Source organism: Tetrao urogallus (genome assembly GCF_951394365.1).
Source record: "Tetrao urogallus genome assembly, chromosome: 12".
Lineage (NCBI taxonomy): Eukaryota > Metazoa > Chordata > Aves > Galliformes > Phasianidae > Tetrao > Tetrao urogallus.
Window position 1 is genome coordinate 5,401,567 of NC_136825.1, and position 18,109 is coordinate 5,419,675.

Here is an 18,109-nt window from a genome sequence, read left to right on the forward strand (position 1 = left end):
AACAACAGAGAATATCTGTGGCACTGCGTTTCTGCAATAGCACAAAGCACGCCTCCTTGGGTTACATTTTGAACAGGCTATAATCAAAAGAAGAGAAGCACGACTAACTAAGCCCCAGGAAGCCGCATTGTCCCTTTAACCCGCCGTATTCCCCATTTCCCATTAGTACTTAACATTTTTCACTATGTTGTGACTGCTATTATTTCATTTAACACTGGTTAATCTCTATCGGAGGTATACGGAAACCCTCTAGATGATAAGATTGGACGGGCTCCAGCGCTGGCAGGTTCCGAGCGTGCGGGGCGTTCCGTCACGGGGACCGCCTGCCAAGCTGCTCGCGGATCAGCCTCTCGCTCAGCTCCCAAAGGGCCGCGGCCGTCAGCTCATTGCGAGCCTCGGCCGAGGGCAGGCAGCGGCAGCAGTTGTTGAAGTACATCCCACCCAGCCCCTCCAGCTCGGCGGCCGTCGCGCAGTACACAGTCGTGGCAGCTCCTTGTTGCTGAAATGACAAAAGAATAAAAAAATAAAAATTGGAAATAAACCCTGTATATATATATATATATATATATATATATACACACACGCATAAACGTAGATATGTTTATATAGAGAGAAATACAGGTATTTTTATCGCTGTCAATTTGCTTGCAGTCTGTCAGAGCTGTGCATCTTTAGGAGAGCATCGCTAAACGCACTGCAACCAAAGCATTGCTAAGGATGCTGCTGCCTCTCTGCCTCGCAGCCACTTACCTACGACACCCTAATGAGAAGTTATTTTCTCCTTTTTATTTGCTCTCAGAGTGAAAGAAATAATCCAGAATCTCATTACCTGATCTCTGCTCTTTTGCTATTTTTCAACAAACTCTGGTGCGTACTGAAAAAAAAGCCTAAAACCCAAAAAGTTGATCCAAGAAACCAGAAAAGTTGATCCAAGTTTCAAAGCAGCACCTAAAAGCTCCCTTCCAACCTCCAAACACGGGCACCGCCATTTCCTAACCCTGGCAAGCAGTTCAAACTGACGGGTGCATCTATTTTGGTGGGTTGGTTTTTTTAAAGCCTCTTGTACAAAATTAACCTGGGCACTCCAATTAAGACCTATCACGTAAAATGCAATCGGGCTTTGTGCCAAACCAGCCCATCTATCTCTGATCAGTGGTTTTGCTGCGGCCACTGTCACCACTGCTGTGCAAGTATGTTTATTTGCCAGTTCTGCACAGACACGAGCCTTTCCAGTTTTTTGTTTTCTTTTTTTAATTCTCTAATAATCATTTTCTCCTGTCTTATAATGCTTTAAGAAGCAGGTATATTACATGCTTCTGTGGAGCATAGGTGGTTGGTTTTTTTTTCCTTTTTCCTTCTTTTATTTTTTTAAACACAAAGTGAACTTATGTGATGAATGGGCTTCTCTGAATTTCTCCAACAGAAAGCCAGAGCTGGAGGGCATGTGGGCAGCAGTGGGTGCACCCCAGGGATAGGGCACTCAGGGCTGCAAGCACAGTGCCAGGAGGGATGCAAAGAGAGCGTGAAACTGGCTGCCTTTGTAAACTGTAATTAAAAATAATAGGTGAGAACGCAAAGCAAGACACTGCGCACAACGCTAATTTAAAACTGATAGTTTATGTGGCATCTAGTGATTATTTATGTACATCTTAGTCCTTTCTGTGGTAACTCATTATGACCTGATAGGAATCAGAATAAAGAAGCTGCCAAGTATGATAGAAAAAGTAAACAAAGAGAAATTAGACGTTGCCACATTAGGATAATTTAATGGGAAAAGAGAATGAGCTTCAACCTCTTGTGACTTTCCTGCAGTTTTTTTTTTTTTTCCCCAGCCTTTCAGTGTCACGAACAGGGAAACTCAGGGTGCTGTTAGGGGGGGTCAGCCTCCAAAAACTCTACTCTGCATTCTCATCCTTCAAGGGCAGCCTTTCTAAAAAACCTCAGTTCCCTTAATTGAGGTGTCTCAATTTTGTAACAGCAAAGAAAGGCGTATTTGTCTGCAAGATAGGCAATTTTCTCAGAAGATGGGATTAAACTGATAATGATGGCTCCACGGCTTAGGAATGATCTCCCATAACAACGTAAACCAAACCTGTCTGTATTAAGGCACATATTTATCAGCAGACCAAAATATTTTTAAAATTACTATAATGTAAAGCAATCCTCTTATTAAACCACTATATTTTTTAAAAAAGAGAAAGTATCTCAAAGGCAGTAGCAGAAATGTAAGAGTTCTACTAAAGATAATATTAACAGAGAACAATATTACACTCATTTGAACTATCTTGTAAAGCTCCACAGCACAGGTATGTTTACTGTATTCATCTGTTTAGAATAACCCCCAAAGAGTGTTATTATTAATTTCTGCAAGCAATTCAACTGGACTTTTATTGGAAAGGTAAAATTAAACTGAAGCGCTCATTGCAGAATGAGAGCCCTTAAGCTCTGCTGTAAAGCATCTGTCCAGCCAAGCCAAACTCAGGCTAGCTTGAAGAGAACTCAGCTAATTCATAAAGGAAAGTTTATCGGAGCAGTTCAAAATCAAACCAAACAATAATTCATCTTTTCAAATGAGTCAAATTTGATGATTCTTATACAAAATTCTCAGCAGGCAGAGAACATCCTACAGCACAACGGCAGCGCTTTATACCTCCAACACTGACACAACCCCAACTCCAAAAGAAGAGAACAGTTTTCCCTGTATGCGTGTAAGATATTTACTTTAAGTGATAAAAGATAATGTGGCTGGAAGCCCAAAGCACTTTATCATGTGATGCCTCCAGTGTTTCACTGAGGACTGGATGTTAGCAATGTGCCATTTGCTTTTTGGCTGTGTATATCTTTACATCTTTCTAAGTGTTTCAATTGTCCTGAGTGGTTTGGTAGAAGAAAGTTCAATTGGTCTCACATAGGAAGAAAAATATGTCTTCTTTTTATTGTTTAAGAGAAATGCAGTCTTATTTATCTCTTTGTTGATAGAGGGTAAAGCTTAAATATCAGAGAATAATGGACAAATGTGAACTCATCGAGCCTAGGAACTTAATGGTAACAAAAATGAAGAACAGAAGGTAACTCTCAGGTTCCCAAAGCCATTCAAGCATCTAAATTCCTTTGATGAATGCAGGATCTTAAGTGACTCGCCCAGGGACAGAGGGGACTCAATAATGCTCTGAGTCGGGTGGGATGTTGGGAGGTCGCCATCCCAACAGGACCCAAGGAAGCCCAAAGTGACCATGCCATATGGGAAGGTCCTTGTGCAACAGACCCCTGTCTGGCATCAACCTCCCCAAAAGAGGTGGGGCTGTGGATAACTGCAGAGCCAATGTAGAGTTGGGCTGAGAAAATGCTGAGTTTCTCAGTAAATATTGTTTAGCCCTTCTGAACACAGTCTTTTGAATGACATCTTCATATGCCGGGCCTTATGACAATTTAATAACAAGTTTTAATTTTTTTGCTCATCAGCTTTCCTGTTCACATATCATCAGCATACGACAGCGGAGGATGGTAGGGAATCTAATTAGTAAACAATTCCATACTGCTGATACAAGATGAAACATTCTTAAACCGATAAAAAGAGTACTTTAATCACTGTTGAATGACTTTCAATGCCAAGCGGTTTGTGCCATGTCAGAACATAATTTGAAGAAGATTAGAGTACTATATAAAAGAATTAATGTTAACAACTTCGTTAAAAAACGTCTTAAACAATGAGCTTGTCAGTTGTCACAGGCTCTCCCTGATCTATTGTGATTAACGTCCCCACTCCCAACAATTTAAACCAATAAACAATGCTAAAAGCTCCGGGCAACCTAAACATTTTTTTTCCATATGTCTGTCAGTTGTATATGGTGCTAATCACCCGGGCTGGGGGTCAGCTGCCTTAACCCTAACAAAGGCAGCGAGTGGGGATGATGAATACGTGGGATAAAGAATTTGTGAGAAGCCCGACTGAATCTTTAATCATGCCTCAATGCTATTTCCGATCGCGGCAAACGTCTGAAAGCTGCTAGGCAAGCACCACGCCATCAATCTTCCCAGTGTACGTAAAATTACCCAGGAATCTTGTTTTGGATTAAGTTGAAGAGCGTCTTAGTAATAAGGGTTCATCATTCTCCTTTGCAAATCATTTGTCAGTTTTGTAATACAATCTTAAACTGCAGCAGGGTGGGATTTGTAAAGCCGTTGCTGTTTATTTATAGTTGAGGCTCAGAGATCTAAATTATCCATCCTCCCAAAATCCTTTGTTGAGATAAAAGTACGAAGTAGCTACTAGTTCGTAGGCATTTATTTCATAACTGTGAGCTATCAATTTGTAACTGACAGTACTGAATTCAAATGAATATTGGATACCTTAACAGTAAAAGAAGAGGGGTTCCTGATGTACGGCATACGGTAAATCCCTCATTAATATATATAATGCATCCGTTAGTATTCTAAGATACTACTTACGTTCCTGATAAGAAAACATATTACACAGCTAATGTTTAGTTTTCAGATTTGTCCGCTTTCAAATGCATGTTTATCTTCTAAAATTAGATCCTTGTTCTAAAGGAGGTTTACATAGGAAGCATATAAATATTAGAAACAAAGCCATAACTTATCTGTATACTCATCACCTACAAACTAATAAGATCACTCTACACTCTGTTAAGGGCGCTGCCTACCAACGAGATGGAATGAGATTCTCTGAAATGGAGTTATTCATTTTATTACAAAAAATTAAGCATTGAGGCCCGTTATCTGGGTAGCCTGAGGTGAAGTTTAGCACAGTGCATCTTAAACGATGGCCGGTGGAGGGAGGTGAATTCACAATGACACAAGAAGAGAGCAGCTTTGACAAGGTCCGGATTCAAAGTGAGAAGCTCCAGAGAAATAAAAAGGCAAGTGCTTCCTTACAACTCTTCAGGCTTTTACTGTTAACCACCACAGGACTATCAGACCAAGCAAACACAGCCCTAGCACGAAAATTTCAGCTCAACACAATAGTCTATGCATCACTGAGAGTGGAACCACTCACTACACATACTGCAGTGCATGGGTTCTCCCACCCTTTGCTGTGCCTGTGGGAAGCGCCCCGAGTGTTCAGATCCATGCTAGAGCAGGGTAAGTTTGCCTGATATCTTCAGCCATGGTCATTTCCTGCTTTAGTGTGAAAAAAAAGCCTCAAGCTCTGGCCAGCCTCCCGGAAGGGAGCTGCACTAGGAATGCACTTGTTTCCATTGGGGATCTCCAGCAAGTTTTAGCCTCACACAGGAGATTATAGGAGAACTGTTTGGTTCCTGCTGCAGTCCTCTTACTCAGAGCAATCCCAGATGCACTGTTATCTTCTGAGTAACACTCACAGTATGTGTGTGCTATTCTCCTGTAAGAAAATTGGATTCCGTGATGGTTTTTTTTTTCAGCAAGGAAATAAGAAATTGAGACCTGCCTTTGCTCGTTTGGGTGAGTATGATAAACCAAAATCACAGCTGCAACTAAAAAAAAATAAAACTTTGGAGCTGCCAAATATGATTCAATAAACAAATCAGGCGCAGTTGACTTCAGGTCCCATCTCCACCCAAGTGCCAGCAGGAAAACGTGACCTGAACTGACTCTGTAATTACAGTCTTTTCAAAGGTCTAACTGAACCACATCTAAACCAGAGATTCTCAACCACCTCCCCTTCCCCCAGCACCACATTTAAACCAGCAAAGCATCTCTTAGAAGATAATACAACGAATAAACCCAAATCTATAAGGTCTGCTTTTTCTTCCTCTGATGATTCCTTTTTCAATTAATTCCCAACTACAAAGACTCAAAACTCTAACAGCTTCTCTACTTGCAAGGCATAGTTGGTTTCAAGCTGTAACTTTTCTTAGCGTCATTAAGACCTTTACACATTTACAGTGTTCTTTACATACATTATAGAAGATAAATGTGCTATATTCTTTGAGTAAGGAAACTGCAGTATTTCACGAAAGAGGATTTGTTTTCAACTGCTGAGGCATTAAGACCTACTGATTATTTCAACTACTCAATATATGCAGCTATATTTAACTTACATTCTGGGTTTTAACTTTGCAAAAGAAAATGTGTCCACTGTAATAAATGTATTTTGATAATGCACCATGTTGTTTGTGTTATGCAACATCCCATATGTTCTCAATTATGGCAAAGATAGGGCTTGGAAGCTTCCAACCTCCAGCGTCCAGTGTCAAACAGATTGTCTGCAACAGTCACTCCACTGGAAAAGGTGAAATACAACACATCAAGGCAGGAGCACTGGGCTGGTTTTCTCATTTCAGTCTTTACTTCCCAAGTGAACTTGGACAAGTCGCTTCAACTCCACGTACCTCACTCTTCCCACCTGTAAAATGGGAGAGTACTGATGTTTACCCACCTCACAGGGGTGTTGTGAGGACGAGTTCGCGTTTATGGACTGCTTCCACATCTACTGTTGAAAAGCACTGTGTTGTATTATAAACCATTGTTAAAATGATTAGATTTAAAACGATGTTGGCATTACAGCTGATAAAAATGTAAGTACCTTTTGGAATCATGCAGATCTTTCTCTATTGTACAAACTTCCTTCTCTAACCTGTGAAGTTTTCTGCTACAACAGGCCCCATGCTGGTATCCTCCCTCCCTCATCTGATAGTTTTTGCCCAGCTCAATGAAAATTTGGTCGAACACTACTAGCCAGCCACCGGGGGCTCCATGAATGGTTGCTTTAGAGGTAACCAGACCCTGAAAGCAAGAACAGTGGGTTCATCTCTCCCAAACTTTGTATATGCTAGAAAGAGCCACCGTGGCATACCACATTGCCCAACAGAGGGCTATAACATCTGAGCTGCCTTGGGAAATCCTTCAGAAGGGCCCACATTTCCCATCTAGTATTGTATCTGCCAGCCTTTCACAGACATCTCAGATAAAACCACCCCATGTTTAAGGCAGATGCAGACACATAGTTTATACAACACTACTGCAGCACCTGGGTGGGAGCTGGGTCCCACAGGCAGCTCTTTATTCCTTACTTTGTTCTCACTGGAGTCCACAATCAGATTTTGAACATTGTTTCAAGCCTGACAGAGAGCCATCTTAACCTTCAAAAACTTCAGTGAAGCATATGGCTTTCCCTTGCACAACCAGCATTTCAGCAGCATGCCCCATGGGCTGTTCACCAGCCTTTTACCAACACCGCATTTCCTCACTGATCGCTTCTGAATTCTCTTCTCCTGCCCACTGATCTCCTGTTCACACCCGATTTACACTTTCAAGACATCATCGCTCCACTGAAGTGGCAGTTTTGAACACTGCATGCAAATTGCTACCATCTAGCATTGCTGCTCCTTCTCGCTGTGCCGCGACGTACAGAGCAGCAGTGTGATACTGCATGCTTCTCTTCATGCCTGGATTTGGGAAAACCTCAGATAGGCTTGGGATCACGTTGGCCATATGATGCTGCTTGCAAAGAACAGGCCAGAGGTGGCCGGAGTCCTAGGGGATCCAATCCCTGCAGCACCTCTGAATCTCTGCCACTCATTTTATGAGACTATGTTTATACAAACATGTATCCTATTATGACTTGTTGGCCACTGCCAAAAATGGAAATCCTATGGAAGATATTGAAAATCTCCCTGAAATGTGTACTTTGCCAGCTAAGCCATGCTCTTCCAGGCAGGTGTAACTTGAAGAGCTGGGCCAACAGGTTCTTAACTGTAGACGTACCCTGCCAGACTAGATATGCTGCTGTAAGACGGTCATCAGAATAGGGCTGCCTGATTTTCAGACACATGCACGTGAGAATTTGTTGAAATCGCTTCTGTTCTTAACTTCTGCTGACATGAAATGTTTTACTTTATTGCTGTACCTAACTTTAATTATAGACATACTTTATATAAATGTATGTACGCATACAGTTCTGTATATGTTGTATATACTTATATAGCTTTTTAATACTAATTCTAGTCAAAATTTAGAGTCTTTTCAAATGCAGTATTGCCGTGAATGTCATCACAATAATGACATTGTGCTTCCTCCTTCATTGCACAGATCCTTTTTTAGACCAACTTTGACTTTAGATACAAGTGAAACAACCCCACAAAACGCAATGCTTTTTAAGCAAGTGACCTTTTGGGACAAATATTTAACAAGCTGTTTGTTTCAGTTTTAAAGATAAACAAAGACTGTTTCTCATCTGTTGAGATATAAACACACACACAGACACACACACAAATTTCAGTAATACAGTGCATTGAAAAACCACAGGGTGTGATGATCGGGACATATCATGGTAAGAAATTAACTACTAACTCTGTCTTCCAGAAACTAATTAAGGGAATGTATTTTGCAATAATACAGATCTAGCAAACAGGCCTCTAATGTCTAGGCTTAGAGATGTAAGCCAGGCACTCCTGTATTATGTATGTGTGATTTTCATAGATAGCCTGCTGTAAAGTGTGCCCTGTTAGTGCATCTTTCAGGCTCAAAGACACTTGCCTTGTTAATATTTCATTTAGTACATACTGTAGAGTCTCATTTATATTACTTCTATAATTAATGGTGATAGCTTAGGCACTGCCTTTACAAGGAGAGATCCCTGTATGTTGGTCGATGGATAATGAGAAACAATAGATATTTCATTCACCAGCAGCTTGTTGCTAGTTAGTAGGAAATTATCGTGTGTACTGTTGCTTTAATTGCCAGGGTAAATAATGCTGCCGCTGTGTTAGTGAACATTTTAAAGCACTTGATGCAAATAGACTAGAAACAAAACAAAACAAAAAATTACCTTTATTATGCTACACCTTAGCATAGGGAGTTAAAAAGGTCTTCAAACATTTGCGTTCTATCATGCAAATATATCTTAATATGCATGTGCTGACTATTCAACTACTGTATTTTAGGAAATACAATTATGCTGCCTTTCTCTTCTCCTATGTAGACTGTAAATAACTGTAGATCTTTCTCTTGTTTTCCTATGTAAATATATGTAAATACTAACAAGCTATGCATGCTGATATTCTAGGCAATTTCAGGTACTTTTATAATCTGAAGGCATGTACTTGAACTGGTTTGTTAAAAAGAAAAAATCACTTCTCTCAAACCCTTTAAAGCTCATTAGAAATTAAAGATTTCTTACTAGACTGGTTCATTCTATCTCAGTTGCTTTTTCTTTATCTTTTTTTTTTTTTTTTCTCCTGCTTTCTCAGCGCTGCCTCCCAAGACCTGCACTCAGGGATGCACACTTAGGGCTGTTTTCTCCCATCTCAGGATGTGAATCCCCCCCTGCCAAGAGTGGGCTCCATTCAGACCCAATACCATGCCTGTTGATAAACCTCGGTGGTGGCTTACCGGCTATCTATAGGGGAGAAGCCTATCTTCGTTGCTCCCATCCCTCCTTCTCCATGTTGTTTTTCATCCCCTTTTCTCAGCCTTTAATCCATCAAGGAAAGACCCAACATGGGCACTGAGTTTTGGGGCAGACCCATCTTCTTGGCCTCTGTCTGCCCGCGGTCCGGCTGCTCGCTCAGACATGTCTTTCTGTTTGAACACCCTCTTTATGTTTCTTTTCTAGCATGCTTATGACTTTGACAGACTGCAAAAATAATTTGATAAATAGTTTGATAAATATCCCCATCTCTTCGCTTCAGCTGTGTTTTTGGGAGCTTTTCAATTGAAGGAGCGTGAACAAAAATGAAATTACCTGAGCTTATAAATCAAGTCATCCCCTGCATACAAACTTGGCAGAAAGGTTTCAATTTAGCACTTTTTCCTATTTTTGTTGTTGTTGTTGCACTAAATGAATATTCCTGTGTAGAAACAGATAAGAAGGAAAAAAAAGAGACGTGTTTATCCTCCACTATGGTAAGGTTAAAAAAAAAAATCCCCTCCACATTACCTCTGGAAACTAAATGCAGTGACAACTTTTTAATCGAAACAGCTTTCATATTTGAAGAGGCTTTTTCAAGAGGAGATGTAGATGAATAAACACATTAATTGACCAAATCTTCATGACTTTTTTAAGTTCTCAGACTTAACTCAGTGTCTCAGGAAGATCTCTTTCCAGTCCTTGAAGACTCTTTTAAGATGAATACTTAAAAAGTCGAGATGACATGGGCATTATGTTCGAGTGCAAGCTGTACTATGCTTTAATAGAGGGCGTAGAAATGGCTCATGGGATTATTATCTTTCTACAGACAAAACCCATTACCTTCACACTAGGAGGGAAAAGCTAGTTTTTAACTTATATAAAATGGAATCAATTATCAATATCTTTGCACGGTTTCCTGGCTCTGCTGGAGGGCAGCGGTGGCGGAGCGCCTCTGTTCCATCGCAGCGGTGCTGAGCACAGAGCGATTTGCAGAAGGGCTCCTCCCGGCGCAGGCTCCTTGTCACACCTCTCCTTTAGTACCATCACATCCGCAGAAGCAAAAAATAAGTGGCGACGATTTGTATGCAGGGCTTCCACCCTGAATGTCACAGGAGGAGACAGGAATCGCGTTTTCAGGCTCTTCTCGTGGCTATTGTGACTTTAAAGTTCTTCCCAGTAAAGAGTGAACAGGTGAATAAAAAGCAGCCACCAACGCAAAGTCAAAGGCAGTGGCAGGTCAGAGCATCCGTGCAGCATGCAGACTGGGCATGGACAAAAGCGTGCCTCTGCTACACAGCCCTACCAATCCAGCCCCTGAACAACCTTCTCGGTGGGCACACTGGTGGCCATTCATGGATTGTTATGAGGAAAGGAAAGTTAGTGTGTTTTCACGGTGAAAAAATCCACACACACCCTTCTTCAACTATTCCAAATAAAATCCTTCCTTCTTTCATCATACAATGCCTAATCTGCTCCAACTCTGTGTCCCTCAGCAGAAGGAATGCTGAGCCATACCCACAGGTATTTCACAGCCATATGCAAACTCATATGCTGTTCAGATATAGTGTTAGCAGTATATATAAAACATAAGAAGCCGGTAATGGTGCTTGGGAAGGAAATGCTCATTATTAAATTCTTATCTGTTTATCCCATTCATGAGATCTGCTTCTACAAAGCGCATAATGATAAATGACACATTTGCAAATTATCTTCTGAGTGCTGATGAGAAATCAGCAACCTGTGAGTTACCATGACTTTGAATGAGTACACTCCACTGCAAGTCTCGTTTGCCGAGATGTCTGCCAAATGAATGCATTAGTATATTAGGAATCTAATAAATTGACTAACAAGCATTTGATGAAAAATAGCTGTACCATCCATTACATTTTCATCACAGCCAACAAGGCTACCAGGTTTGGGACCGTGCAGGCACGGCTGCTGAGAATGGAGACGCTTCCATTGTCTCCCTACCAGAGACAGAAAGAGCTCAGAGAAGGAGCAGGGGGACACTGCCGTTGTTCAGACGTCTGAGGCTACGTCCACATTTGCAGTCTGAAAACTTCTAGCTTGTTAATCGGGATCACAAACGTGAGGCTAAAGGACCAAAAAAGCCACACTCACGTTCTGCAAGAAGGCACTGTGTTACTTAACATTGTGCAATCAAATTAATTTCAGGAGTGACTTAGAGTCCTTCTTCTAATTCAAGGTCCTAGAGGAAAAGCTATAAGGAAGGAAAGAAATCATCCTTCACACAGCCCTTAACCTGTGTTGTTCAGCACAAGACACCCAGTTTATAGCATGATAAAAACTGATGATCCCTCCTCATCCAAACGCCCTCCTTGCCCAGGAAGGCTCAAGCACTCAACACATTTACGACTATAGGACCCAAAGCAGGGTGACTGGAAGCACTGCCCTGCCAGCAGCCCAAGGTTTGGCTGCTGTTCCCATACAAGGCACAGAGGCTTCGTGGGTGCTCCCACAGCTCCGGACAGGGCTGGTGCATGACAGATCGCAGCTACGCGCTCGCCTGGCAGAGGCCGTGCAAGTAAATTATGTATTTTCAGGTTAATTAATTCTAGTAAAAGCAATATACCCTTACACTTGAGTTTCAGAAATCTTCTGCACGCTGCTTAATTTGTTTAAAGTGGAGAGGAACCCAATTCATTACAAACACACATTTATCGTCTGCCGACAAACCCCAGCAAACACTTTAAAGCTACGCACGTGCAATAAAAGCTGCTTCTGTATCTTCCAGAAAAGCACTTCTGCTTTTACCTGACACATTTGCAAGATTTCCCAACTCTGTCAACAGTGGCTCTCCAGTTTTGTTTAGCTTATCATCAACAGACCCTGCTTTTGTGAGTGGACAAGTCATTTGAGTGTGCACCACAGTTATAATGGCCTGACTGACAGCTCAGCCAGATAAACACGGGAGAATAACAGACGTAGGAACAATCTGGGTATTCATTTTGTCCGTTCAACCGGGTTGAAAGGATTTGCCAGCCAAGGGCACAACACTTCAGGCTAATTTGCTCAGCCAAAGCACTGCCAGAGCGTAAGGCTGCAAGCGGATGACTGATGCTGGGGAGATCAGCGTTCCTGGCTGAGGTACTTATTATTCACCTCTGCCTCATGGGAAATGAAAGCACTATTTATTCAAAGCATCCATTTGAAAGCGAAAAACATATAGAAATGAACTTTCTTACAAAACTTGAACCCTTCTCATTGCTTCCTTGCTTCTGCATAAATTCCATCTTGTGTCCATAGCATTCTGTACAGTGCAGCATTTCTCCTTCCACACTTCTTCCTCTCCCCTATGCTTGCTCCTCTCTTCATTCCTGCATATTGGCCATAGCCTTGTCTCCTGCTCCACGTTTGTGCTGCTGTGTCTGACACCAAGCACCTTCCTTCACTGTTCATCTCCCATTTTAATGCTCTAGCCCACTCAGCTGCTAAGTACTCAGTTGTACTTAGGGACATGGGTTAGTGGGCAATATTGGTTACCACCAGCTGAACAGTTGGACTAAATGACTTTAGAAACCTTTTCCAGTCTTAATGACTCTAAGATCTCAGAGGCTTACCTGTTTCCACAGTATCTCACGTTTCATGGGTGCTCCCATCTGCTCCCTCATGCTGAAAGCATTCTGCAATAGCCATCATTAGCCCCTTGAACGTGCTAGCAATGCCACATCCAGCACCGCAAGCGAGCAAGGCAGGTTGGCAAATTATGCTGCTGTGCTTGTTAAGGAAATCTGTCTCCCTGCTCTCTCACACATTTTAAGCACCCTGAGTTTAGAGTGACAGAGCCACCAGTCCCTCTGCTAACCACGTTAAAAGAAATGATGGGTAGAACAGCCAAGCTGGTACTAAGAAAAGGTAAATGCTGTTCTGACACATCGCCTCGAGCAAGCAAACAAAATAATAACAGCTTACAGCGAACGCTTGCAAGTTTCCTTCCACTAATGGAGATCCACTTTCCAGCCTGCTCAGTTTTTAAGTCATTTCGTCCAAGACTGACTTGAACAACTCTCCTCTGCCACTCAACAGCAAAAGCAAAAGCTGGCAGCGGTGGCGGCAGCACACCAGGAGCTGTGGCACAGCCCATGGAGGTGCCAGGTAATGCGGACGGGCTGGGAACAGCATGCAGACCAGCCTCAGAGCCATCATGGGAGGAATGCAAAGTGCACCTGACACTTCTTTTGATCTACTCCTAAGAAGCATTAAAAGGCACATTAATGTTCTGCTTTGGTACGTGTTCATTGTGATAGTTGGAGACATAACTGAGCCTTGCACAAAAGTCTAATTGGGGAGAAGAATAAACTTATTGTTTTCTCTCCTGGAAATGCATCCTGGAGCATAGGCAGAGCTGACATTTGCATGAAGTGTGTTGCTGTTTTGCATTTTAAATCCAGGCAAGTTAAATGGAGATTGAATGATCACTTTGAATATTGTTGGTAAATCAGTCCATGTGCAGCACTAATTCTAGGCATGCAGTAAGTGGCATTGCCTGGCAGCAGGTGATTTTCCTCTAATCTATTGAACACTGAAATTCAAATATTCATATTGTATATATGTGACATACGTGTACACATACGCACACATATCTGTCTAAATTGCTCACTCAAAATATCAAATAAATGTTACTAAGGCACCTGAGCATACATCTCCTGCAGCTTTTACATGCAGTTGTTTCTTACTGCTGAGATCCTCACATACAAATCACATTCACATTTAGTAACAGTTTTTGTGCACTGAGCAAACAATACTCCTTGATCTCAACAGACTCTTAAGCACCCTTGTGTCTCTGTGCCTCCAGCTGCCATTTTTCTTTGCTCTTTTAAGAGACTCACACAAGGAACAAATTGCAACCAGGCAAGGTACACGGAATAAACCATGCAATTCCATCCTTTTTTATAACATTTAAATAACACCAACACACTATTACAGCAGGTATCAACTCAGGCTTAAAGGAACTCTCTTTCCAAGTCCACTTACACCACCCAATCTTTCAAATCCATTTTGTGACTTTCCCTATTCAAGCTTTTGGACACCCATTTTATTTTCTTGTCATCACATTATTTTCTTCCTATAAACAAGGTGATGCAGTTACCACCACAAAGATGAAATACAGTTTTACTTTGGTCTAATTCTTCAACTGATGTTCAGGACAGTTTCTGATAAATCCATCTTAAGCAGTGGGAAAAGAAGGAATCCCAGTGCAACTTTAATAATTTTTGTCCTATATGAAAAATGAGAAACATAAAACAAAGAGAAAATGCCACTCCAGGATTTCAGTTAGTGCAGATAGGCCTTACATTATCGCCTTACTCAGACCCTAACGAAGAAACCTTGGAAAGTTTGGAAATCTGCTATCTCCTGCAGTAAGAATGGAAATGAATCTGGCTTCCCAGCAAATACACAGAAGATTCTTCTCACTCAGTACCATCCAGTTGACTATCTCAGTAATTTTCCATTTGCTTCATCCACATAAAAATGATGGTCTGTAACAAGATCTCTATCCCATCTTGCCACACTGCCGTGTACTTCTAGGAGAATAGACTTTTAACAATAAATTTCTATTAAAGTTCCATGTGCTCTTAAGTGGCATAATCTTTTTCAGTAGGTGACATGTGAAATATATTTATGTTCTGCCCAAATGCTGCACTGGAGCTGCACTATCTAACACTCCTTACATACTTTTTATCACTTTTTTCAACCTACTGAAGCTGCAGAAGAAAAGTCGCTCAGAGGTATAAATGATACCTAAAGGATTTTTAACTCTTTCTAAGTCCAAAAGCAAATTTGCTGCAAAATAATGAACTTAAGTGACCCCTGCTGACTTCTCAAGGAATGACATTCCATAGGGAGTCCCATCTATTAAAAAAATAGATACAAAAATCAGTCCATTCTTCAGAATGTTACTGGTCATCTGAAACGTTCCATTAGTCTACAGCTAGGGATGATCCATCTCAAAATCAAAAAGGATATAGTTGGTCAGATTCTCACCCTTGCAAGAGACACACAGTTAATTTGTTGTTGTTTTTCAGGAGTATTATCAGTTAAGCATCACTGGAACATGAACACAATATATTTGCCCACATAGCTCTCTGGTGACTTCTGTATGATGTAAGGGGCAAATAAGAGGTGGCAATGCTTGATGTCAGACAGGCTGCCCCTACCTTGTTTAATCACTCTGAATGGACTTAAGCTCAACTTGCACTGGCCTACCAGATGGATGCTGAGAGCTACTTCTAAGCTACCACTTCAATCCATCTGTCAACTACGCTGTAGCAGCCCCACAACCTTGAAATAAGAGAAGTAATCTCACTTCAGATGCAATATTAAATGCAGTTGACAGGAAATCTTAAATCCCCACATTTTCTCTTGAAGTTTGAAAGTCTGATCTCACTGAAGACAGTGGGAGTGTTGCAATTGACTTAAGTAGACTCAACATTACAGCAATAGTGGTCAAGATCCAGTAAACACAACTGGAATACTCTCAAACTCACTGAAGCCCTAAAATCCTATTAGGTTATAGAGGCATCTTAATACTTGAGAGACACTTGAATCTGCCAAGACTCAGGCATTTAATACAAACCCAGGAAGTGTCTAAATGAGGTTGTGCTGTGGTGCTCATTAAATGCTTAAACACACGAGTTAGGCTATCAGCACAAATCACGCTCTTAGGTCCAGTTGACCATAGCACAAACTAGCTCAGGACATCTACACTCCAAACAAAAGAGCTGCAAGTTCAGATGACCTCATGTGCAGTAGGGTTATAACTGGGTGGTGCAACTTATCCATCTACCACTTAAGCTTGTGGTGACGTATACTGAAAAAGTATTTTAATTTAGAAGTTAAAAAAAAGATGTAACATTCCCTTTTGAATTCATTTTCTGTGTTGGTATCTGCATAAATCAAAATACTACACATGTTAAAAATAATGGGAGAACGTGTCATAAGTTGTATGAAACAATGCATTCACAGGGATAATGCTACAAATGGTTTAAGTTCATTCAGGTATTCTTGTAAACTGCGGCAGCAGACAAGCTTTCCTTAATTTTTCTTACAGTAGGTGTTAGTGCAAGTTATAACCAAGAATTTAGCACATCCATTCAAATTATACCTAAAGCACTAAATCCAGCACAGCAGTAATTTTCTAGTCTTTCATACTTCCCAACTTAATGAAAAGAGACATTAATGTCCCAACCATAGATTAATTAGATTGAATCATTAAGAGTTATTTCACAGGCATCTTTTGCTAATACACGTATTATCATTGAATGCGACCAACCCTGCTTGGAAGGTTAATGTTATTTTGGAAGAATATTTACAGTATCAGTGATAGAAAACCCAATACCTAAAAAAATATTTTCCACCTGCAGCTATCTGTCATCCATCCCACACAAGCTTTGAAAGCTTTCCACTATCTGTCAAAACATGGGTTTTGATGCAATAAAGACTATAATTATTGAGCATTTACGAGAAATAATATTTTCCCTCTGGTACGTGTTATAACGGTTGTTAACATGCAAGTATGAATACTAATGCTCCAAGCCCACCTATACTCCTCAAAAATGATTTTTTTTTTTTTTTTTTTTTTGAATACTGATATAAAGGAAAGTATAATAAAAGAGCAAGATAAGACTGAATACAGGTCTGGAAAAGTAAATGTCAATCAGAATAAGGTTTTCAGAGACATAAGAAGTTGATTTGAAGTAGAGTTTGGAAATAAAGCTGGCAATTAGATCCCTGGATATAAACAGCACTTCTTTTGTGCTGGAAAAAAAAAAAAAGAAGATCCCTTTGCAACCAAAATACAAGGCTACAAGATGCGTGAAGGAAACAATACCGAGTGTGCATCAAAACAATTCTGCAGATGCCATGCTAGCAGATGGCTTAAGCCGGCTGAATTACTGTATAAACATTTAACTGGAAGTTTGATTTTCTAAGTGTGGAAATTATACCAAACAAAAAGAAAATGATTCTAAGAAGCACTTAAATTAGTAATTTGTAATTTTCTTTGCTAAGTTGGCATAGCTCTGTTACTTTGCAAGAGTCCTTTGAAGAGGGAATTCTGGAAATCTCTGAAAGAAATTGCACGCCATAAAAGGGAGCTCATCCAAACGCACAAAATGAAGTGAGACACTTAAAGGTAAATATATACCTTCCAACTGCTGTTGCAGCTAGAAGCCGCTCCAACTGCAAGTTAATAAAAATCGAAACCCCTCCCCACTCTCCATTTCCTCCTTCTTGTGCAGATAACAAAGGCCGAGGCTCTGTTTATATCTCAGTGGCTTCCACAGCAGCCCTTGGTGTGTTGCGGGGGCCCAGTTGCAATACACAGGCAGGAAAGGCACAGAAAAAGGCAGTTTGTGCAGAGGTGCCTTCAACAAACACCACTGAGGAGGCGGAAAGAGAAAAATACACAGGACAAGAGAAAAAAAATTAATGTAGAAATGATGTGGCTTCTTGCAACATTGTACAGCCCGGGTAAAATGGAGTACTGCTGTTGTATTGATGGCTTTGGGCTGTGTGTGTGACAGTTGTCTGTGGCTTTGCAAAGCAGGAGCCTGACAATGGTCACAGGGTCTTAACTGGAATGCTGAAGCCAGGCATAGATAGTAGTAACGAAAGCATAAGACAACTTCTTCCTCAAAGAGCTGTTTCCACACTTCAAGTTCTCCATTTGGTAAAATGACCAAGAAGAGCAAATAACTCCTCCTTTAAGCAACAGCACTGTGCGGGGAGCAAAAT

General features: G+C 41.0%; 1 protein-coding gene across 1 annotated transcript in view; it reads right to left on the bottom strand.

Annotated features, from left to right (window-relative positions):
- Nucleotides 1-310: 310 nt before the first annotated feature.
- Nucleotides 311-18,109, bottom strand: part of WWOX (WW domain containing oxidoreductase) — a gene marked incomplete at both ends in the record, with an annotated part of 468,452 nt that continues 450,653 nt past the window's right edge. The window contains one exon of the mRNA XM_079541391.1: nt 311-499. Within this exon, the coding sequence (XP_079397517.1) occupies nt 311-499 (189 nt within the window). The remainder of the gene's footprint in view (nt 500-18,109) is intronic.